General features: G+C 35.7%; 3 protein-coding genes across 8 annotated transcripts; 2 read left to right on the forward strand and 1 right to left on the reverse strand.

Moving 5' to 3' along the window:
* Positions 1-2,556: 2,556 nt before the first annotated feature.
* LOC124390208 (gamma-aminobutyric acid receptor subunit rho-1) lies at positions 2,557-14,189 on the reverse strand. 6 transcript variants are annotated; one of them, XM_046856016.1, is made up of 10 exons: positions 14,044-14,189; positions 8,935-8,985; positions 8,386-8,480; positions 7,416-7,483; positions 6,555-6,778; positions 5,629-5,711; positions 4,586-4,726; positions 4,357-4,509; positions 3,923-4,119; positions 2,557-3,425 (listed from the first exon to the last, which is right to left on the reverse strand). In XM_046856016.1, exons 2-10 carry the CDS (start codon positions 8,964-8,966, stop codon positions 3,129-3,131), a joined length of 1,290 nt encoding a protein of 429 aa, XP_046711972.1. In that variant the 5' UTR covers positions 8,967-8,985; positions 14,044-14,189; the 3' UTR covers positions 2,557-3,128. The 6 variants fall into 6 exon arrangements, with proteins under 6 accessions (XP_046711972.1, XP_046711970.1, XP_046711971.1 ...); XM_046856014.1 differs by having other exon boundaries at positions 8,386-8,492; XM_046856015.1 differs by lacking the exon at positions 14,044-14,189 and adding an exon at positions 11,613-11,697 and having other exon boundaries at positions 8,386-8,492.
* On the forward strand, positions 13,537-21,591 carry atxn3 (ataxin 3). Its single transcript, XM_046856018.1, has 11 exons — positions 13,537-13,629; positions 14,200-14,364; positions 14,456-14,500; positions 15,813-15,898; positions 15,996-16,062; positions 16,303-16,390; positions 16,503-16,635; positions 16,937-17,100; positions 17,679-17,826; positions 17,949-18,007; positions 20,148-21,591. Exons 1-11 carry the CDS (start codon positions 13,606-13,608, stop codon positions 20,183-20,185), a joined length of 1,017 nt encoding a protein of 338 aa, XP_046711974.1. The 5' UTR covers positions 13,537-13,605; the 3' UTR covers positions 20,186-21,591.
* A 214-nt stretch (positions 21,592-21,805) lies between these two features.
* serpina10b (serpin peptidase inhibitor, clade A (alpha-1 antiproteinase, antitrypsin), member 10b) lies at positions 21,806-24,411 on the forward strand. Its single transcript, XM_046856017.1, has 5 exons — positions 21,806-21,962; positions 22,246-22,856; positions 23,010-23,283; positions 23,440-23,587; positions 24,198-24,411. Exons 2-5 carry the CDS (start codon positions 22,265-22,267, stop codon positions 24,387-24,389), a joined length of 1,206 nt encoding a protein of 401 aa, XP_046711973.1. The 5' UTR covers positions 21,806-21,962; positions 22,246-22,264; the 3' UTR covers positions 24,390-24,411.
* The last annotated feature ends 829 nt before the right edge of the window (positions 24,412-25,240 follow it).

Below are 25,240 nucleotides of genomic sequence, written 5' to 3' on the forward strand. Positions count from 1 at the left end.
GCACCTCTGCAGGTGACATTTATTTTACGATGCTTTTTTTTTTTGTTTTGTGCATTACTCAAGTTTATTCAGTCGAATAAATGTATTTCTGATAAATCCATAACACACTACTGGAAAAGAAAACCGATTATTATTTAAGAAAATGCATGTATGTCAGATACTGCAATGTGAAGAAATCTTTTTGCCGGTAGATCAGTCAATAAACTTTAATGTTGATTATTTTAGTCTGTGAGCGTTTCGAATTGAAATGTAGCACAAAGTCTGCCAGTTTTGGTAGAATGTTTGTGTGGGCAAGCAAAACAATTTGTTAGATCTTTCATTTCATCCATACAAAAGCTCAAAAAAAAAAAAACACTAGTAGGTGGAAGTCTGAAAGAAGCATCTTTTTTTATTATAGTAATTCAAATAGCTTGTTCATATGATGTCAAGCTTAAAAAGGCAGAAAAACTAGATCTGAATTTGTTCTATGCAAGTGTCAAGAAAAGCTCCTTAGGTATATTATTTGGGGATCTAAAAACGGCCCGAGCTGAAAACATGAACATGCTGGTTTATTGCTGAATCTGAGGTAAGAGCACTTGAAACTGACTTGCAGCTGAAGCCTAAATGCGCCTCATTACTTATAAATAATACAAAATAGGCTTGAAGTGACCACCCATGTAGTGCAGGGTACATTTAATAATATCAAAATATTTATCAAAGGTTTGTTCAGCCAAAAGGTAAAGCCTTTTTAACATAACCATATACATTTTTTACACAATTTTTCAATCAATATTCTTTACTAACTTTTTTATTTAGATAAAGTTCACTGGTGAGCCAGAGCCTATCCTAGTAACACTGGGCATGAGGCATTAATACACCCTAAAACCAAATTCATGTATACATACTCCTACTTGTTCAAACCTAAGGGCAATGTAATGTACCCATTACACCTACTGGAATGTTAATGGGAGGTGGCAGGAAATCAAAGAAGCCAAATAAAACCCATATGGACATAAGGTGAACATGAAAACTCTGCAGATTATTAACCTGAGCTTAGGATCAAATGGGGAACACCGGAGCTGTAAAATCGCAACATTAATTGCTACACCACTGTGCCCTTAAACATAATCTAGTGTCATAACTGTAACATATATGCATATATCATAATGCCATTTCCTTCTCTGATGCTTCAACCATGTTTGTAGCATGCTTGACTATAATACTTTGATACTCTGATACTGCTTTTCCCAGAAATAGTAGGAGCTTTGAATCTTTTAAATGTGCAATATAAAACAATTAAGTCATTAATGTTGATATCTACAACGCTGATTACCCATCACGCATGGTGCCTAAAGCATGGACAAAATAAATATAAAAAAATATAAAATATAAAAAAAAGGTCACAGATCAACTACAAAGTAAGTTGGTTAAAATAAACATAATTAATTAGTAAATTAATGTTCACAATTGTACAGAATAAAATGCAATAATAATTATTCGTGTTTGGAAGAAAGTGTGAAACCATAGCCTACAATTTGAGATATAAATAGGATAAATAAATATTAATCTACATTAAATTTTAAATCTATTACAATCATGCATATTGTGCTCAGATCTTGTTTTTATTTATGGCATAACGATACAGTCAATGATATAATCAGGATAACTAAATCTTTTTGTTAATTTAATGGAAGATTCACACAAAACTTGCCTATATACTGGTGAAATTTTAACTTGCTTAATATTTCTTTTAGTAAACCTAAATGTTTGTTGTATTTATGTAGTATATTTTGACAGTGCGTTCATAATCTATACTCAAATTATAAACTGGACATTCTGAGTGATTCCAAATTTGTTAATAATCGTTCACTGTGACAATCCAAACGTTCTCTGTTACAGTAATGGCCACATCTCCAGTAGTATTACTGAGTCATCTCCATGGACAGCAAAAGCTCAATGGTTAATGTTCCTTGTTGTGAGTTTGAATACCTGCTATGCATAATGTGTGGATTCTACATCTCTTTTATGTCACTACCAAATAAGTTGCAGGCCGCTTCTGTGGAGGAAGTCCTAAAATAATGCATGTTTAGATTCATAGTATATAACGGTTTTATCTGTATTAGGAACAAGTTTATTGCATTTCTCATAAATCATGACAATATTAACAACTGGTGTAAAACATCAAAGCAAACTAAGTTAATTTTTCAGGTAAAGAAATAAAAAAACTCACAACAATAATAAACAACTCACAATTATACTGATCTCAAGTGGAAAGTTGTTTGTTATTACACCATCTGACCAACCCCAGACATTTTGTTGTTACCGAATACTAACAAATAGGCTAAATACACAAAACAAGCTGATATTTGTATGCAATATATAAAAAAATCATGCAAACTACTTCATTCAATGTTGAAACTAGAAATTATTTCAACAAAATAAACTTTTTTATAGGTTTATTTTGTTGAAATAATTTCTATATAAATAATAAATAATATAAATTATATATATATATATATATATATATATATATATATATATATATATATATATATATATATATATACTGTATATATATAAGTTTTACAGCTCCAACACTAAATAATGCTGATGTGGTTATAAAATAACATGCATCAACTACAACATCATGGCCTTATTTCAGGTATCTGTCTTCAGGGTTTCTTTCTGTTTTGGAACACACTGGCAATCAGAATAACCCATAAAGCCATAGCCTTTGTATCATAGTAGTGTAGTGTTTGAATTAGAGGATAAACTTAAGATGCAGTGGATTAAAAATTTAAAGCATTCAAAACAATTGTAGGAGAAATACGGAATTAAGGACAAGGAGCGTGAGTTCTACATGGGTGTATTGTCTTTAAAACCCAGACCCATTGTCTTTTGATGTTCTGTAATCTACAGCAGTGGTTCTGAAGGGGAACACTTTCTTTTATTTAAGTACAATGGGGGAAAAAACACTATAAACAAATAAAACAATTATTTAAAAGATTTCAAAATTGCCCTTTTGCATTTTGGAAACAAAAAAGTACAAATGCATATAGTGATATCTTCTGATTTGCTCCATGTTCTTCAAAGTCTATCCCAGCCTTTAAAAAGTTCCAACCATTCCAGTCCTGTAGCCGAGTGTTGTGTTAGGAATAAATGGACCAGTAAATGATATTGAAGAGGGTGTATGCACCAGGAAAAATGACCCGTGAGTACTTGTCTATGGCATGAGTGTCTATCCAGATGTTGACGTAGCTCCTCAAGCTCCTCACCTGACTGGTGGTCTGATTGTCTGCTAACGTGAACTGAGCAAAGATCCTCTCCTGTCTCACTACGTTCTCTGGCATCCCATAGTTTCCTGTTGTGCTTTGGTCCACGTCACTATAGGCGGTAGTCACCATCATGTTCTCATCTGGGTGCTCTATACCACATGTGCAGGGTAACTAAAAAGTCAGAACATTAACAGAATGAATAGTAGTTGGGTGGGTGAGTCGATTCTTATCTTTTTTTTTAATTAAGAGCATCTATGTGAAACATTTCTGGAAAGCAACATTGTAAACAATTCACGGGTTCTCATTTGAAACCTAACTAACAGCAAGTTGTGGAATATCTTAAATGAAAGTTTAGGAACTTTAGGAATAACATTTTAAACTATGTATTTGGTCAAATATTGTACACTATTATGTTCCAGGGACCCCGCGAGTTCCGGGGGACCACTGTAATGGAATCAATAAGATAGACCATTTTTTTTAATCAAGTGAAATCATTTGCTCAATACTCTAAACTGATCATTCCTGTAAGTTTAAATTAACTTTAGCCAAGAGGCAGATATTGTGCCTGGCATTAAAAAGGATAACATGAAATTTGAACTAATACTGCTTTTTGTGCAAAAAACAAGTGTATTAATGTTGAACCTGTCTGATACTTTGTGTCCACTCACTTGCTCTCGGAGCTTCCTCTCTGTGCGCTCCTGCACGGTGGTCAGGTAGTTGACAGCCGCATACTCAATAACAGAGAGAAACACGAACACAAAGCTGACCCACAGGTAGATGTCCACTGCTTTGATGTAGGACACACGTGGCATAGAGGCATTGACGCCGGTGATGATGGTTGACATTGTAAGAACCGTAGTAATACCTAAGTGACAGTAAACAGCTGTATGATGGCAGTATGATCTTTCCAGATGCTCATTTTTTATCTTACAGTATGTAAGAATTTTTTACAGCAGAAAAAAGTAAATAGAACCAACGAAAAGGTGAAATAATGCAGCAGTAATATTTAGTCCAAATCATAACTATTTTGGACTAGAATAACAGTAAGCTGTGTTACTGCACTCTGTCAGGTTTAGGTTAAAGTATGTTTCTTTCAACTAACCTAAAGGTACTCTAGCAGGAACAGCCCTGCGATCAATCCAGAATGACACCCAGGACAACATGACCATAAGCGTGGCAGGGAAATACGTCTGCAGCAGAAAGAAAAAGATGTGACGCCGGAGGGTGAAGTGGATGTACAGCCTATTATACCAGCCTGTAAAAAAAAAAAAGTTTAGTAACATAGTGGGTGCCAGTTTTCAGAGTAACAGTAACACAATATGATGGATTACCCGTGCTGCTGTAGAAAGCCAGCTTTGTAGTTGTGTGAAACTTTTGGATGAGAAACTGGGACAGTGAGATCTTGTCATCTGTGTTCAAAGACTCGTTCCCTTTCTTCCAGTACAGCATGAGGTCATCATCAGTGTATGCATCTACAGTGGTAATTCAACAGATTTCTTGGTCACTACTTATTTTGCCTTTTTTTTTTTTTTTTTGCATGGCTTGTCCAGTGAGTCGCCAGTTTATTAAGTACTGTATACCCATCCACTAACACGTTCCTGCTTTGGCTTTCAAAATAACACATTTCTGGATGTTCTTTGGGAATAAAAATAAAGCAGGAATAATATGTGCTTTATCAGCTTACCTATTTATTTGATAATACTGAGCTTCAGGGACTATTCAGGCCATTGAAGCAATTACAACTTTTTGAGTTGTTCTTGTAAACCTTTAGTACATTACTGGTATTTTGGATGTTTCAATACACTATGCCATATATTTGTTTTTCAGTGTGTCTCATTGGTATTACTGTGTAGTAGTAAAATGCCACACTTTAATTCCTGCCTCCATTGCTGTATGTTAGCATATCTTTGTATCTTAGCAGATCTGTGCAGCCAAAACACAGGTCTAGCTGATGACTATCTTTGACAGGTGTGAAGATATTTTCCATCTTTTTTATTATAAGAATAAAAAAATTATAAAAATGTATTGTGTTATTGCAATATACCATTACCAACTAAATTCTTAGAAACTTTTATTTTTCCTCACCTGGCAAAAATATTCTACCAGCTTGACCAGTTTGACGGCTGACTGGTCACACTAAGATGGATTTTTTTTGTGCCTAATGCCACATTCACTGGTTTAGATCATAAATCAGATCTGTAAATCAGCATGTATTAGATTACATGTATATTTGATGACAGGAGCTGTGACCAATGAACTGGCAACCAACAGTGATCACTGTAACTGCTGTACTCTAATTTACTGTCACTGAAATCTATGCAATATTTCACAATAATAATTAAATAAATAAATTTTTATTTTTATTTTTACATACAGCTTTCTATCTCGAGTGAGCAGGTTTGTGTGTCCAGGGGGAAACGACTGAGGTCCATGTTGCACATGGCAGTGACTGTTACTCTGTGGAACACAATGACATCATAATTTAATCCCATATCTTTTCAAATATCATTGGCACAGTCTTGTAAAATATTCTTGATGTACATAGGTAATATTCTTTATTACCCACAAAGTATTTGTATGACTAGGTAACAATTTACCATGCTTTAAGAGAATGCAGTTATATTGCAAAAATGCTAAAGCTTTAAATAGTGTAAAATTGTGTTTACATTTTACAACTAATTAGATTGAGGTTTATTCACTTCATTAGTTTATTAGAATGGGGTTTATTCACTTAATAATCTATGTGAGAGGCATAAATAGTTAGTGTCTCTTGATTGCCACACTTTGCAGGCCATGTTTCCTCTTTAAGCCCCACTTCTAGGAATGAACTGAGCTACAGTTGACACCTACATGTAGTGTAGCTGCTAAGTGTGTGATCATGAGAAGAGAAGAGAAGAGAAGAGAAGAGAAGAGAAGAGAAGAGAAGAGAAGAGAAGAGAAGAGAAGAGAAGGCGATTGCTCAATGATGCTGTCCCTTGCGGCACGATCCGAGGTCCATGAGTTCAATATTGAGTGGAATGTTCTAAATTTAACTAAAAGTGGTGTATTGTGGACAGCAGTAGCCTGCAGGCAGGAACATTTGGACATAGTTGTTTGCTCTCCAGCTGATCCCTTCCTCCTGCTGCTCTGCCCTGAGCAAGATGAAAAACCTTAAAACTGCCACAGGATCTCTCTTTGCATGAAATAAATAAATCAAAACAAACTAAAAATGTCATTCAGTATGATAATAATAATAATAATAATAATAATAATAATAATAATAATAATAATAATAATCCCACATGGTTGGAGCAATTGTACCGTAAACTGTAGAGCACATTTCCATCTGGATAAACCCGCAGCATCACGTTGTCTGTTGTAGTGTCATGGATGAAAGATCTTTTCGAGTGAACAAAGAACATGTCTGGGACCCAAATCTTCTTTACCAGCCTGCTGTCGAAGGTCATGCTCTGGTTGTTAGTGCTTGGAAAGGAAAGGCGCTCATCTTTCCAATAATGTCTCAGATAAAGAGTCATAGTGAAGTCCTGGGGACATAAAATTACAGCATTATGCACCACAATTGGCTGATGTTGATTATCAAAACTACATGTATGTAGTTTTCACATTCTTTACTACATTCTTCACATAAAATCATGCCACTCTGGTTGATGATTCAACTAGTATTTTCAGTACATTGTTAGGATTCATTTAAAATAACCCTGAGAAATATAATTTTTATTAAATTTATAATTTAATGCATGTAGATTGGTATTCAGGGCAATTTTTTAACAAAACAAGTCACATTTTCTATTTAAAATGAATACCAAAATACATACCTTAAATATTAGAGAATTAAAGGCTGTTTAGAGTAATGATGTTACAATACCATGCCCAACCTCTTTAGCCACAGAACATGCATTAGCTGAGATAGCTGACTAGATACCATGTGACATTATTACAGGTTTAGCAGAGAACGTCTAAGAATTGAGATTCAATTATGTAATCCAAAACTTAAATTTTATGTTCATAGGTCCTGCTATTTATCTGTTAAAGTGCAAAACAATTCATACCCAGATTACCACAGCTATTACCGAGCAGGTCTATAAGCTTACAATGTGTTTGCCTTGTTATTTAAATTCTCGAATACATTATTTCTCATTTATTTTATAGATTAGTTCTCACCATATCAACCTCAGAGATGGTGTCAAGACTCTCAACCTGAACATCTACCCCTACTGGTATAGGAGGTCCTGTAAGTGCAAAAGTATAGAAAATAATACGATTATTACAAATAAAACTTTGAGTAATTATATTCTTTACAAATCTGTATGGAAAAACGTTTCCGCAATCGATCAGGATTTGATGTTACTCATGGTACACAGGAATTTGTTCGATTTTAGTTTTTGTCTCTCTCTCATAATAATAATAAAATAATTACATTTAGGTCACAGTGGATCAAAGTTCCCAAATCTGGCTTGTGATCATGTCTCTGTTTTGCCTTAACTAGGCCATTTTAAAGCAGTCATCAGCTGATGTAACATTGCTGTGTTGCTCCTGGTATAATATCTTTTGTTGTAAGAATATACTGATATATTATGGTTTCTGCTTTCATTGCAAAATGCTAAAAGTGTCCACACATGCAAATTTTTTATCCAGGTCACCATGTACAGTAATCATACTAAATCCCTGTGAACTGACCATTCAACCACAAACAAATTGTTCAATCATGCTCAGCCCGGCAGTATTCAAATATTACTACAGAATCCCGGCCTTGTATCAGTGTATTCATTCTGTCTGAGTTCTTGTCAAGCAGATTAGCATGTAAATTTAGCTTCACATTCTCAGACAGCAGTCATGGCTATGAGTGCTCCAGATTATATATATATATATATATATATATATATATATATATATATATATATATATATATATATATATATATAATTTTTTTGTTGTTGTTTGTTTTTTTGTGTTTTTGTTATTTTTTATATTTTTTTGTTTCATTCTTTATACAGTATGTACCTGGAATTTAAGCCTGAGTTTGCACAGAATGTCTTAGCTCCATGTTTTATTTATTCTTATTACTGACTGATACTAAGCATTTGATTTTGAATATATATAAAAAAAAAAAATAAATAAAAAACAGACTCACCTCCAAATGCTGGCCTCATTGTAAAGTCATGGTCTTCTATTCTTAGTAATTGTTCTGATTTTGTCACAGGAGATTTTGTTAGATCTGGACTTCTTCTGAAAATTGGACTGTTTTAGTGATTAAAAGTAATTAATATATTTTTTTATTATTAGCAAACAAATCAGATTTTCTTTTTACAATTATTTCACTAGATGAAATTATCTCTAGCACATTTATTTAATATGCTCTGTATACCATTTATCTAAAATCTTACATTATATTATATATTTAAAATATACAATTGTATATGTATAAAATATATAAAGTAATTCACTGACTTGGGTTCATCACAGCTTAAAAGTTAAAACATAACAGGTAAACTTTGTGAGCTCTGTGAGAATGTAATAAAAATCAATGTGCCATATCTAAAACCCTAGATATATGTATATAAATTAACAAATACATCGATAATTCAAACAGCTTTGTTTTCAGCTAGATTTATTTTCTGGAAGTTCAAGTAAATTTAAATTCAAGTTCAAACTTCAAGTAAAATGAAGCAAAATCTCAGACCTGCCAGACTTGTGAGCTCCTCCATTTACCATTTCTAGTTCTCTCCGAGACCTACACATGAAGGAAACCAGGTCACATTATTACAATTACACTTTAATAACACTTTGAAAATTACAAGTGTGTGTGCTCTTATAAGAAAATAATGCATTTGTATTATAATTTTTATTTATTTTACTAAACTTTTACTATTTTCATATTAGCAGTTTATGTTTCAGTAATAGCCTATCCTAAAATGTTTTGTTCCTTGTATACCAACGCAATTCCTTTTTACTAGTTAAAGTCCATCCATCATCCTATTTGAATTACATCTAATATTGTGAAATGTCCACAAAACAAGTTCCTGTTATCGCTTATTCTCGCAGCAGCCTTTCTTTTATTCTCTCACGTGGAATTAATATGAAAAATAAGTAGCTGGTCAAGTTTCAGAGAAACCGCAAAGACCTTCATGATTAAACCTTTGCCATGTTACAAGATTTTTAGGAAGTGCCGAAATTCTAAATACCTTATTCAAAATACCTAAATACCTTAGCAATTCGCTGATTACATGTTTCATATAAAACTGTTTATATGAAACATTTACTACAAATACTTTTGTAACTATAGCTATAGCTAATGTATTAATGATCATGTATTAGTATGAGCACAATTTAATATAAACCTGGGATTTGCCTGAACTACTGTTAAAGCTGTTAAAGGAAATTTATTACTCCCTTCTGACCAATCATAGGCAAGAATTCAATACAGTTATGGTATACTGCTCAGAAATTAAAATTATTTATACATCACCTATGGATTTGTTGGTAATGAACAAAAAAGCCTTGCATTCATAGGATTTAAAAGATCACAGTACATTAAAATGAAAGAGTAAAATAGATTACTGGAGGAACAAGACTATATCAGGCAGTGGAATGCCAAGCATTAAGTGATATTTGATATAATCTGAAATGATGAAGGCAGGGTGTTGCTGTTTGGGAGAAATAGAGAGTGTTGTGGTAACAACTGCTTTTCCGTTCTGTCCAACTCAGCAGCTGGTTACTAATCCCTTTTGGCTTTAAGGTCTGTTTAATCCACTCCTATATCAGTGAACAAATCTGCAGGTCTACTCACTTCAGGATGTGCACTGACCTCCACATATATTTTAAATATGTCATCACTTGAAATACTCATTTTTGTGTTAAAAGCTGTGTGTAAATATAGCTTTTAACAAGCTGAGTATTTGCAAACTGCCATTTAAACACATTAAGAGGCTATGAGTCTTACTAGTATTAGTATATTACTATGTACCGCATATACAAATTCTCAGGTTATATAACAAGCAAGGTGAAGCAGATGTGATTAAACATATTGTGCTGTCAGGTATTACCATAAGTAATGTGTTCCCAATTAATGGATATTTGTGCAGAACACAAATGGTGTTCCTGGCCATTGCAATTTGTGTATTGTAATTTTCAATCCTTTGAGAATTTTGTGGTCTTGGTCATACACCAGGAGTTTACCATGCAATTATTTTTGTTTATACACTAAAAGAAAAGTTAAATATTTTGATATAGGTCAATTTAGGTAAAATTTTCCATTAGGATATTAAGTGAAATCAAATGTAAAATTATTATGCTTACTTCTATAACCTTGCAACTCACAATGAATGATTAGATTTTTTTGTGGTAATTTATTTTTTTCTGTCAATGTAGAAGATAAGTACACAATCCAGCTTTCTGTTTATTGCCCTGAGTGTAGTGGTTTATGAATGCTATCCATAGAAACAAATTTCCATTCCAATCATTAATTTGTTTGTTTGAAATAATTCAATATTAACACAATACAAAATACTTATTTGTGACAGTTCACACTTAAGTTTTTAGTAACAACTTAAACTATGCCACAGTGGTGTTAGAGCATCCCATCATAGGGAACCTAGGGGCATTTTTAGCATCTCCATCATCTCCATCTCTATGCATGTATCAGGAAGTACGAAGAAAAAAAGAACACATAGAAAGTCCCCACAAAACATGGGTAGAACATGCAACGAAAGAAAGTAAGCTGAGCCTAGGCTCAGACTCAAATCAGGGACCAAGAACCTGAGGTGTCAACACTACCCAATATGTTGTTCTATCAAACATATTTCTATCAAACGTGCCTTGTAAAAAAATAAACAGAAAGGTTGTATTAGCAAAATTGCTTTCCATATGTTCCTCTTTAACTGCTAATGATAAATATGACCTAAGTCTGAAGTTTGTGTTTGAGATATCACTTTAACACTTAACATGTAGATGATCAAGTTCAATAAGTAACATTTTCTTAACAATTGAAACTATACTATTAAGTAAAGTTACTGCAAACAAAAAATATACTTTGTATACACAAACACACAGAATTATAGTGCGCAAACAGCCACTTTACCTGCTTTGTTTATAGGCCTCAGGTTTATAACCTCTCTGGTGGACTGACTTCCCAGAAGCACCCATTAAACAAATATAGATCAGGAAAATTACAGCATCTATTTGCATAGTGCACATGGTCCTGCAATCACATCCAGTCAGACTCTACACACAGATCCTGAATACACAGCCTTGGACATTCTCTTTTAGCACAGGAGCCAAGGAAGACCACACAACTCAGCCCTCACTATAAACACCACTCAGTTCTTAATCTCCCCACTGGGAAAAGCAATTTTCACTAACCCATAAATCCCTGAGCGTCAGCTGGCACAGTTTTGATCCCTCCGGTGGTGGATGTGTTGCGTTCACCGCCCCGAACCAATTCTCCTAATGATCCAGTGTACTGAATTTAACTGTGAGGTCAGTCACAAGGATAGAAGAGATCCTGCACAGATGTACAGCTGCACCAAAAAGAAGATATTAACACCACCCCCTCCCTTTTTTTAAGTTTACTCAGCTCATCTAATCTTCTGTTAATCAAGAAAACATCTAAACAATAATGATATGACAAAGTGGTGATGTACTGCCTTGTTCTTTTGTGTATACTATACTAGGATTTTGACTCTTCTGCTATAAAGCCTTACAGTTGAAATAGTAATAGATGCAAGACTTTTCCTGAAAAAGACTAAATGGAAGCATATGCTGCTCTAATTCTTTATATACCTTTCAGCATTAATGGTACATTTCTAGATGCCCATTCCGTAGACACTAATGGACCCACAAACCATCATAGATGCAGGCTTTTGAAGTGAGCGCTGACAACAAGCTGGATGGTTCTTCTCTTTAGTCTGGAGGACGCTGTGTGCATGGTTTCCAAAAAGAATTTCAAATTGTTTGACAACACTTTGCCTCAGTCCATTTTAAATTAGCTTTGACCCAGATAAGAAACTGCGTTTCTGCATCATCTTCACATATGACTTCTTCTTTGCATGATAGAGCTTTAACCTAAATTGGTGGATGACGGCGAATTTCCATTTCCATTTCCATTACGCCTGTTTTAAACAACGTGCTGCACGAGGGCCCAAAAATCACAGGCATCCATTTTTGATTTTCACATAATAATCCAATTTAATTGCAAAATGTTCTTCCAGCTGTTTCTTTTTAGAAAACATTTTCTTTTCTAAAGTCCCTTTGTTGCCCCAGTCCCTAATGTTTTGTAAAGTGTTATTCAAAATTTCCTTATTTATTTCTTAAAACCGTACATTTATGCATTGTAAACATTTTATATGTTTTTTGTGTTCTATTGTAATTAAAATATGGGTTTATGTGATTTGCAAATCATTGCATTCCTTGCAGTTTTTCTTATTTTTACATTTTACACAGTGTCCCAAATTTTTGGAACCTTAGTTGTATCCGTGGTAGGCCATGCAGGCCAAACGCAGTATAACAGAGCGCTGCATCACATTTGGCTGACCTTTTCTCACAATGCCTAACTTTTCTTGAAATGTTCATCATGAGAATGGCCTTGTAAGTGTATCTGCAACCAAATCAATTCCTTGTCCTCTGTAAGCCATTGTGGCATGAATAAACAGATATTAAATCCACACATATATAGTTAAGCTTGTGTACTTTGCTACAGATGCTGTTTGCGAGCTCCGAATAGTGCACTCTCTGACCATTCAATCAAAGGACATGAATAGGACCATGTTGTAGTAAACTTGTTAGATGGCCTTGGAGGCTCAACTCAAAATTTGTTTGGTTAAAGCAACAGCTTCATTGTTATGGATTTGAAGCTACATAAGGTCTCACTGCAGATTCCTTTGACCCCGGTAACACGTGATGTGATGGCTGAAATTTGATCGGATTGAAGCAGCACAACCAAGAGAAAAGCTTTGAAATGAAGAGAATAGACTGCTGAGAATAATTTAATACATATTCATGAACAAACATGTTTTAAAACGTGTTTAATTTCCACTGACACATTATAAGTAAATATATATATATATATATATATATATATATATATATATATATATATATATATATAATCAAATAGCAATTTATTTCACAATAAGCAATCATAAAAACCTAACAATAGCAGGAGGTTATAAAGTGGCACCATGTAAATACTTTATTATTCTTAACACATTTAAATAATCATATACTACAGCAACAGCAGCAATCTAACGCTAATATTGGGTGTATTTGAGAGCAGCGGCTGCCTGCTCGTGATTGGCTGAGAGCACCGGGGGTCAAAGGTCGGCGGTCGCTATGATTCTCCACAGATCAGTCAAACATGGAGTCTATCTTCCACGAAAAAGTGAGTTGTGTTGTTTGTTTTCTTTGTGGAAGAGAACCAGTGTTCTTTTATTTCAAACTGTATTTGTAAAGAGCGGAGTGTTATTAAAATAATAATAATAAAAAAAGAAAACTTTGTCTCGGAGGTTTGTGCTTTTATCCCAGGCAGGTTTCTAAATTGTTAGTTAGCTTAGCGTGCTAACTGGCTACAAACAAACAACCCAGGCAGAGTCTCGTGTGTATGACGTGGCTCTTGTTTATAGTTTTTGTTTACATGTGCGTGTTCATGTTTTTGTGTTTTTTTTCTAACCCCGCTCGTTTTATTAGAAGATTTCCAATATATCTTCCATGCTACGGAAGTAGCTTTTACGGGCTGGCTAGCATTAGCTCGGTGCTTACCCACATCAGGAGTAAAATGCTGTAGTTTTTCACTCACTGTTTGTGCTGAAGATTTCGGTTTTCTCTTGTCTGAAGATTGAGATAACTAATTGCTATGTTCTGTTTTCCCTCTGTCCTCTGGTTTAAAGATCATCCGCGTGTTTTCGCTCTGTCCAGTGTCAGCTAAATGTGTGAAACTCTTCTTCTTTTACAGCAAGAAGGCTCTCTGTGTGCGCAGCACTGCCTCAACAACCTGCTGCAGGGAGAATACTTCACCCCTGTCGATCTGTCATCTATCGCACACCAGCTGGATGAAGAGGAGAGGATGAGGATGGCTGAAGGTGGTTTACTGAGTGAGGAGTACAGGACTTTTTTAGAGGTATGGGAAGAAGTTGATTTGTCTGGAGCTGTTCTTCAGTAATGTCAGATTGTAAAAACTAAACTGATAATGTCTCATGTTTTCCTTTTAGCAACCTTCTGGAAACATGGATGACAGCGGGTTCTTTTCCATTCAAGTAAGATTTTTTTTTACACTTCTGTACACTTTTCGGGTATGTTATTGTGCGTGTCTTTCTCTCTCTCTCTCTCTCTCTCTCTCTCTCTCATATATATTATATTATATTATATTAATCCTATATTATCCTTTAACGTGGTACCTATGCTCCTGGTCATGAGTGGAGTTATACAAGCAAAATATATTATGGCAGTCTATAAAGTAATGCACAATCCACTCAGTCATGCTGTCTTGCTGCTCAAACAATTAAGTTCAGTGTTTTCATGCACAGTTTTTATTATTTGGACAATTTATTTGCACTAAAACAAATCTTCTGTACTGTTCAGTGCTGCAGTGTCACTGTGTCTACTTGTATATTAGTGTCCTATGCTGTGCTTTGCACTAAATTTCACATACGTGCGTTTTATGTCGTGTCCCAGATAGTTTTGTGTATTATGTGTCTTATGTAGCACTCTGGTGATGGGGGAGCTGTGTTTTGTTTTACTGTGTAAAGTTGTATATAGTGGGAATGACAATAAAGGCAACTTGACTTAGCCAAGAAAAAGACATTGGACCGTTGATATAGTGGAAAAAGACATTGATGTTGATGATGATGACACCTGATGTTTTCCAGTTATCAGCTGTGTAGGTTAGACAAAGCAGAACCAACTGTGGCTTCAGTGCATGATCAGATGCATAGTGATTTGCTGTTAGAGCACATCTGCATTCAGTTTTGTCATGTGTGACATTCTGAGATTCTTTTCTGCTCACCATGGATGTAAAGAGTGATTAATTTATGATGATGTGTGCTGATATTATAACATGATTGGCTGATTGGATCATTTGGGGGTGTCAGTTCCAAAGTCGAAACTCTGAGGCTTCTCTCTAAATTAGTTCCTGTGTAGGTAGATGTGACCCATTACCTTCAACAATTTGCTCAGGGATCAATAAAGTATTTTGATTCTGATGATTGATTAGCACTGTGCAACATTTGTATTATATTGTCTTGGGGTTTTCTAGTTGCATACACAATGCTAATGTCTGAAAGGTTTTCATAGACACAATGTTAAATATATGAGATGTTTTTATTATTATTATTATTGAATATCCCAAAGAAAATTGAAGTGATGTTTTGTGCATGATAGCGAGCCTTAACACTGCCCTCACCTGGATTCAGGTGGCATCACAATATCACAACTAAAGCTGATGATAATGACAAGGCATACACTTTGATTTTACAAATGATGATGATGGAGCTGTTTCTGATTTGATCTGTTTACTACTGGAATGGACCACTGGAACCTGACTGCTTTGCTGTTTTCTTGCAATGGCAGGTGATCAGTAACGCTTTAAGTGTTTGGGGTTTGGAGCTGATCCCCTTCAACGGCCGTGAGTACCAGGAACTAATGATAGACCCAATGTAAGTTTTTTTTAGGCCTTTCTATTAATCCTTCTACTAATAATTTTTCTGTGATTGATATAATTCATATTAACTAGACTGTCGTCTGTGGTTTCAGAAATGAAAAAGCCTTTATATGTAACTACAAAGAGCATTGGTTTACAGTACGAAAACTGGGACATCAGGTATGATGTCTGAACAATAATACATTTTATCAAGACAAATCACAGACAAATTTTCCAAACAAACTAATTAAAAAAAAAAATCTAAGGAGAAACATTCATTGGTTTTAAGTGCAGTATTCGAAGGTATCACTGATGTGACTTCCAAAACTTGGGTGAATATAAAACCATATCATACTATTTTCTTGTAATGCAAAGCAAATATATTTTATATTGTTTTGTCTGTTTTTGGGCTTTTTGCAGTGGTTTAATTTGAACTCCTTGTTAACGGGACCAGAGCTGATCTCAGACACTTACCTTGCACTTTTCCTAGCACAATTACAGCAAGAAGGTAAACAAGATTTATCTTTCACCTACTGATTGATGTTCATTGACTATTGTTAAAGAAGAGCCTCAGTGTAATATATATTTATAATGTATGTATTATTCTCTCTTGGCTTTAGGCTATTCCATTTTTGTGATTCGGGGGAATTTGCCTGAATGTGAAGCAGACCAACTTTTGCAGATAATGAGGGTGGAACAACAGCAACGACCAAAACTCATAGGAGAGGACGAGGCCCAAACAAGCGGGCAGAGGTGAGGTGTTACAGCCTGGCATTGTCCACACTAGATCTATCTAGATTCTATGTTTTCAGACCGATTGAAATTTAATATGGCTTAAGTACTTTATTCAAATCTCTTTTTTTCTTTTACTTTTACCTGTATTTGTACTGAATGCAAAACGGTCCATGTGTAGTATCATATGGCCGAGGGTTGATCTTAAATTCGATAACAGTGTGATGTGGTTAGCTAAGTTATGGTTTTGCGCTGAACATGCTTTGAGCACAATTTAAACCCCAGACTGCTGATGTTAAACAAGTCATTTCTCATTTTTCAGGACCACTGTACAACAGGGAGTGGAGACACAACATGCTATGGAACAGGGTGTAGTCGATGAGGATGATGAGGAGCTGAGAAAGGCATTGGCTCTTAGTAGACAAGACATAGAAGTGGAGGATGAGGAGGCTGATCTGCGCAGAGCTATACAGCTCAGTATGCAGGGTAAGAAAGCACTTAAAACTATTAGAAATTTAACTTTAGATTTATTTGTATTTACATGCATAGTCAATTCTGTACACTCTCAGTACACACAGGAATGTTTACCTTTTTAATCAATGATCTTTTCTCCATTATTTTTGGAATTAAAATAAGTTCAACAGATATTTGTTCATTATTTCTTAACTTTTTTTTAATTAACATTCAGCATAGGCACAAATGTCATTGTGTGATGAGTCATAGCTGTTTGTTTTGGCTTGAAAAAGAATACAAATGTGGACCTTTGTCCCTGATCATTAAACCCCACTAGCAGTGCAGTGAAAATGGCCTCTCTGAGGCAGACACACAAGTCCTGAACAATGTATAAACCCCACCAGATTTTTGACATGTGCATTGGGCAGTCTTATACCCCGATGTAATCAGCAAGGTTTGGGATATAACTGTCTTAAGGAGAGCCGTGTACAGCTGTAGTGGTTTACAAGCCAATTTAAAATAGTGTTTTTAGAAGATCTTTTTGCACAAAATAATATATTCTTCTGCATATGGTTTATTCATGTGTTCCCTTTTTTCCCCCTCTCCTGCAGGAGCTTCAGGAAGCAGCAACCCTATAGATCCCAAAGATAGTAGTAGTGCTGCAGTAGCTCCAGTTTCCAAAGAAAACACTACAGGAGGCAAGACGGAAAACCTAACAGCAGAGGAGCTCCGCAAGAGAAGACAAGCCTACTTTGACAGGCAAGAACATTCTGGGAGTTCTTTCTCATTATACTACCTAATCCATATGCACATAATTTATTAGAATTTAGTGGTTTCCTGTTTTTTTTTTTTTGTTTTTGTTTTTTTGCTCAATAATGCAGACAGTCCCAGCAACAAGCTCAGTCCATCACTTCACATCAGCAGGACAAAAAACCTTCCGGTAAGGACTATTTTTAATAATATTCCATAATGACTATTTCACATTTGAAATAAACTTTAACATTTGTATTAGCTGCTACATAAGATAAATTTGAAAATATGTAGGCATGGGTTTGGCAGAACAATATAACGTTTGGTACTGGAACAGTGGGTCATCCTCCAGTAACAGAGGTTCTAGCTCTGAAGAGATGGATGTGGCGAAAGCGAAGAAAAAAGGCATATGAGGAGCTGTATGTGAAGTTGGACACTAAGAAAGGAGAAAAGGATTTATACTGATTGGCCAGGCAGAGGGACTGAGCTGGGAAATATGGGCTGCAAGTTAGAGCAATAAAGGATGGAGATGGAAATGTGTTGACTAGTGAGGAGAGTGTGTTGAGAAGATGGAGGGAGTATTTTGAGAGAGAGAGAGAGAGAGAGAGAGAGAAGGTTGAATGGTGTGAAGATGGTGAAGCAGGAAGTGGATAGGATTCATAAGGAGGAAGTGAGAGCAGCAATTAAGAGGATTAAGAGTGGAAAGTCGGATGGACCAGATGACATACCTAAACATCTCTACTAAACATGGAGATGTTTAGGAGAGATGGCAGTGGAATTTTTATCCAGATTATTTAACAGGATTTTTGAAAGGTGTGAGGCCTGAGGAATAAAGAAGGAGTGTGCTGGTACCAATCTTTAAGAATAAGGAGCTGTGCAGACCTGCAGTAACTACAGGGGAATTAAGTTGATCAGTCACACCATGAAGTTATGGGAAAGAGTAGTGAAATCCAGGCTGAGAAAAGAGGTGACCATCTGTGAGCAACAGTATGGTTTCATGCCGAGGAAGAGCACCACAGACGCATTATTTGCTTTGAGAATGTTAATGGAGAAGTATAGAGAAGGTCAGAAGGAGTTGCATTGTGTGTTTGTGGATTTAAAAAAAAGCATACGACAGGGTGCCGAGAGAGGAGTTATGGTATTGTATGAGGAAGTCAGGTGTGTCAGAGACGTACGTAAGGGTGGTGCAGGACATTTATGAGGACAGTGTGACAGCAGTGAAGTGTGCGGTGGGAACGACAGACTGGTTCAAGGTGGAGGTTGGACTGCATCAAGGATTGGCTCTGAGCCCTTTCCTATTTGCAGTGGTGATGGACAGGTTGACGGACAAGGTCAGACAGGAGTCTCCATGGACTATGATTTTTGCGAAAGATATTGTGATTTGTGGTGAGAGTAGGGAGCAGGTTGAGAAGAGCCTGGAGAGGTGGAGGTACACGCTGGAGAGAAGGGGAATGAAAGTCAGTAAGGGTAAGACAGAGTACATGTGTGTAAATTAGAGGGAGGGCAGTGGAGTCGTGCAGTTGCAGGGAGAAGTGGTGGAGAAGGTGAAGGAGTTTAGGTACCTTGGGTCAACATTGCAAAGTAATGTAGAGTGTGTTAGAGAAGTAAAGAAAAGAGTGCAGGCAGGGTGGAGTGGGTGGAGAAGAGTGACAGGAGTGATTTGTGATAGAAGAGTATCTGCAAGAGTGAAAGGGAAAGTTTATAGGACTGTGGTGAGACCTGCAATGTTGTATGGTTTAGAGACAGTCTCATTAAGTAAAAGGCAGGAAGTGGAGCTGGAGGTAGCAGAGCTGAAGATGTTGAGGTTTTCGTTGGGAGTGACGTGGATGGACAAGATTAGAAATGAGTTTATTAGAGGGACAGTGCATGTAGGACATTTTGGAGACAAGGTGAGGGAGGCGGGATTGAGATGGTTTGGACATGTGCAGAGGCGGGACATGAGTTATATCGGTGGGAGAATGCTGAGGGTGGAGCTACCAGGAAGGAGAAAAAGAAGAAGGCCAAGGAGGAGGTTTATGGATGTGGTGAGTGAAGACATGCAGGTCGTTGGTGTGAAAGAGGCAGATGTAGAGGACAGGGGGGTATGGAGACGGATGATCTGCTGTAGTGACCGCTAATGGGAAAAGCCGAAAGAAGTAGTTAGAACATGTCCTTTTTCTTTTTATTTCATATTTTTGTGCTGCTGTTTCCTGCTCTAAGGATCCTGTAGCACTCTAGCGATTCCTCATATTTGTGGAATCATAAGTCACATCAGCAAACCAGTTCTTGTTTATGCATGTACAGATGCAAATATAGTAATATTTTTTTGTCCTTTGTATTTATATCCTCAGGTGGAGAACAGGACACTGGTAGTCAAGGCAGCCAGTGAACACAGAGGCTATGCGGATTTATTTCCAAACCTCTTTCGCAATTAGCTGCCTGTCCATCTTTTTTAAAAAGTGCAGCCTCTCGCCTCTAAAAATGGCTTCAGGTTGGGAATGACATGAAGGAGCAGATGGCCATTCACCATTAACACACCGCTCTGTGGGTCCACTCATTAAAAGAATCATATGGACACAACTAACATTCACATGGAAATCAAGCCTGTTCGTTCTTTACTGTTGTTAATTTTACGGTTATGAAGGGAGGGCTCAACAACTCAGTATAGTAATTTCATTCTAGGGTTATGTTCGCACCTGAAGTTGAAATTGAAGCCTTCCAAAATAATGTCACATGTATATGGGAGGCTACAGGAAGAGACAGTGTTTGTACTGTATGGACATGCAATCCTCCATAATATAACAGATACTGCTGTTCATTTTTCAGCAGCCTTTTTGTTTGTTGTGTGTTTGCTTATATATTTGCACCAAGCTCCCACTGAGAGCACACCTGTTTCAGGATAATCTGCATTAATCACTGGAATATAAGTAGACTACATATTAGGTCATCCAGTAGGTTCTGGTAATTTTTTTTTAAATGGACATCTATTTTTTCACAAAAGGGAATTATTATTCTTTAATTATGACCTTTCTTGTATTTTAGATTAGTTTTTTTTTCTGTTCATGAGGAAATTGGTCAGTTTAGCATTAAAGTAATAAACATACCATTTATTAAAGAAGAAAACCCTCTTACATTGATTCTCAGAAGTGACGATTAGCTGATCATCCAGAGACACAACATTAAAGTTGTAACCAAACAATGACTTTTTTTTTGCATTTTTCTTTTGGGTTTCAAATACTTTTCAGAATTCTTGGGGAAAACAGCTACACTTAGTGTAATATAAATCAAAGACTACCCATCCCAGGACTTACTGGAAGACCAACTATTACCAGGGCCGTTAGGACGTTAATTATTATTTACTGCACTTCCAATGCGGTAAAGTAATAAATCTTTACCGAGATTGTTTACAGGTACCCCACACTGGACTGCCCAGTGGTGCAAATATTTAGGGAGGAGGCTGAGGGTTAAGTGAGCACATTAAGAGTCATATAAAATGTGTAATTATAATGGATGTATTATGGTAGTGTATATAAATAGGCTACTAAGAAATGTTAACTTTTTCCCCCCAACCATTTTACTTTTATTATTATTATTTTTTTAATTTAATGAACAGTACTTGCAAACTTTTTTTTGCTTTATTTTTTCCTTTAAAAAGGTAGTAGAATTACAGTCCATTGTCTTGGAACATACTCTTGCTATAAGTCAGTTCTTTATACTTATGTACCAGTGCTGTCAGTTTCATTTATCACAATTCATTTTTTAAAAATTTTCTTAAAATTAAATGTTTTTTTCCCACGAATGGTCTCTTATTTCTAATCTCTCTTCTTTTAAAGAATTGTATTACAGTTGTTTCAGCACTATGACAGAGCTGTTGTTAATACAGTGTCATGTTGCTAGTAGTTATTTTCTTTAAATATCACATTGTATTGTATGATCTATAACAAAGTGTAACATAAAAAGTTGACAGTACCATCACACTCAGAGACAACAGGATGATTTGTTTTTAAATTAATAGCGGCTCCTTCCACTTCTGATTTGTTATGGATTACATTTATTTTCTGGATTCCACAAGTTTGACCCAATTGTTAATAGATAATCCTCAGTGTACACTTGTACTTTGCTTCCCCAAACACAAGGAACAGACCAGCAGAGACTGACGTCTGTCGGTAAGTTAATAAATTGAGAATTCTCTTTATAATAGTTTTTATATTTTTTATAACTGGACGTATGACCTCTGTTTTAATATTTATTTGAGCGCTTATTTCCTTTCTGTTGAAATAAAAACAATGTTTAGCTACATTTATAATTTTAAAGAATTATAGTAAAAAAAGAATTTAGTGTATTTAATCTAAATAGAAATTTTTATCAGATGAGCAACCGTATAATCCAAGTCTAATATGTGTCATTACTAAATGCTGATATATAGAGCTTTGCAATTTTGTTTTAAAGGTCAAACCAAGCCGACATCATGGAGCTTGCTGTGTTTTTCCTACTGATCAGTGCTTCCTCATGTATAAGTTCTCTTCAATCTCCAGAACCCCATACTCCTAACATCACTGATCTCACATTTAAAAACATTGACTTTGCCATGAACCTTTATCGGAAGATTGCAAGCCGCCATGATAGCAACATTTTCTTTTCACCACTGAGTGTATCTACAGTGTTCACTGCACTTTCTTTAGCAGCCAGGAACTCCACTCGCAGTGAAATTCTTCATGGACTGAATCTGGACATGTTGGAACAGGCTGGGCAGCTGGAGCTCATCCCACAGCTCTTCCAGCACCTGCAGGGAAACATCAGCCAAGCTGGAGCACTGAAGCTAGAACAGGGAACAGCACTCTTTGTCGACCTTCATTTTCAAATAGAGAAGGCTTTTGGGGATCAGCTTGAGTTATTTTTCAATGCTGAGGTTGAAAATGTGGACTTTAAAAAATCTGAAATGGCTAAGGAGATCATTAATAAGCATGTGAGTGAGAAAACCGGTGGTAAAGTGAAGGAGATGGTGACTAACATTGATCCCTTGACTCGAATGATGCTAATAAATACAATTTTTTTTAAAGGTAGGTGGCATCTGGTAAATATCATTTACTCTGTTGTGTATTCTGAATGCATTGGTCTAATAAAGACAATATCTCTCTCTCTCTCTCTCTCTCTCATATATATATATATATATATATATATATATATATATATATATATATATATATATATAGGTATCTGGAAGTATCCTTTTGAGCCAAACAACACTGAAAATGGTCGCTTTTATGTAGACAAGTACAACATCGTCCAGGTTCCCATGATGTTCAATGTGGATAAGTTCTCTTTTGCCATTGATAATGAGCTCAAGGCAAAGGTGTTGCAACTCCCATATTTGGGGGGTGCATCTATGCTCATTGTTCTGCCTGACCTCCATACTGATTACACAACTATAGATGATGAGATCAATGCAGACAAATTCCTTAGCTGGATCAAGAATATGAAGCAGAGGTAGGTTTCATGACAAAATGTAAAACGTTTGTGTTGTTATTTTGTGCTTCAGTAATATGTCTTCTCTTGAGTGTTTCAATTGCATGTACTGAGATCGAGGAGATGTTTATGTCAGAACATTTGATGCTGTTTAATATCCCACTGTCTCATTCCCAGGAAACTGGAGGTTTCGCTTCCGAAATTTACAATGGAACAGTCTTATGCTCTACACACCATTCTACCAGCCATGGGCATTAAAGAAGTTTTCAAGGATACTGCTAACTTTAAAGGCATGAGCCAAGAGCCTGGTTTGAAAGTCTCCCAGGTCAATGAGCATTTTTTTTTAAGTATCATTGCATTGCTTGCAGTTACAGAGGGGTAAAAAACATTTTCTTTTGAGTAACTGTAAATTTTTCAGTGACACTCAGTATCATACTAATGGGAAATTGAACATGAAAATAGTTTAACTTCAGAACGCAATTCAACTCTATAGTTTTGTTGAGTTATGGCAGAGTCATTGTGACTGTCTTGCAATCTTTAGTATGATGAGCATAATGGTGGCATAAAAGTTGATGTTTTGGAACCTAATCTGTTTGAGCAAGGTAAAGAACCTGGACAGACTTGATGCCGACAGCACTGTTGTAATGCTGTCCTGGTTTGATGCCTATAACTCCAAAACTACAGCAAATACCCCTCCAATTTGAAATTCCCTCTTGAAAAGTCAGAAATTTCCCAGTTTTCCCATATTTTGTAGCTCCAAATGCACTCATATGCAAAAATCATAATGATGTCGGAGGTCAGACTTCCCAAGTGAAGTAAACTGAAATGTTCATTCAAATGCAGCAATAATCCCACTGGAGTTAAAATCTCATGTTATTCAGGGAAGATTTGTCCTTTAATCAGGCATGACACGCATGCTTTCCTCTTGATTTCAGGTTCTGCACAAAGCAGTGATTGAGGTGAATGAGAAAGGCACCACAGCAGCAGCAGCCACAAGCGTGGGCATCACACCATACTCTATGCCAGAAACCTTCACTGTGAACAGACCTTTCTTCTTTTTTATTTACCATGAAGCAACCAACAGTCTGTTGTTTATGGGCAGGGTGATTGACCCCACTAAGAAATAAAAAATTTATACTATCAAATGAATTAAGTCCTTTATTTCAGTTTTGCTCATAAAATCTTCTTTCCTGTAAACAGATGGTTAAAATGTATTATAGCAGAATATTATTTTCTGTTCATCACTTTCATAAAAAAATAGTGGTTCATTCATTCTTTTCTGTGAAACATGTTTTGATGTAGATCCTATTTATTTGGTGATTTTATATATAGGAAATGTTACCTTACATTTATGTGACAAATGATTTGTATATTCAGAACCTGTTTTTATCGTGATACACATTGTGTAAACAAAGTTATACTAGCTGAAGTATGTGGACAGTGGAACAGTGTGTAGCAATGCAACTGCAAAGTTACAAGGTTCACAGTTTGATACTGATTCTAGGTTAATGTCCCTGTGCCTGTTTTCTGGGTTTCCTCTGTGGTTTTCCTCCCCTCAGCTCCAGACTCACTGTAACCCTGAACAGGATAAGTGGTTACTGAAAATGAATGAGAGTATGGTAAGATTGCTGATACTGACCAAGTTTCTCATAGTCTGTATGATGTGAGATATGGTGATGATTTATAAGGAAACCTTTCATAAGTAGTCTATATTTGACATCTTTAGCAGTTATAGTCTATTTTATTGGTGCAAAAATATTTATGCTTAATTTTTTTCAAAACAATATAGCCAAATGTTTTGACACCTGGCCTTTACATCAAAATGTGCTTGTTGAACATCCCATTACATAATGATATTTATAAATGTAATCTAATTTATTAATTGTTAGATAAACTAAGAATAATGTCTATAGAGATATTACTTATACACCATAACTGCATAGCTTTGCTCATTCAATTTTGATCTTAACATGTACAT

Source organism: Silurus meridionalis, chromosome 8, assembly GCF_014805685.1.
Source record: "Silurus meridionalis isolate SWU-2019-XX chromosome 8, ASM1480568v1, whole genome shotgun sequence".
In the NCBI taxonomy this organism is placed as follows: Eukaryota; Metazoa; Chordata; class Actinopteri; order Siluriformes; family Siluridae; genus Silurus; species Silurus meridionalis.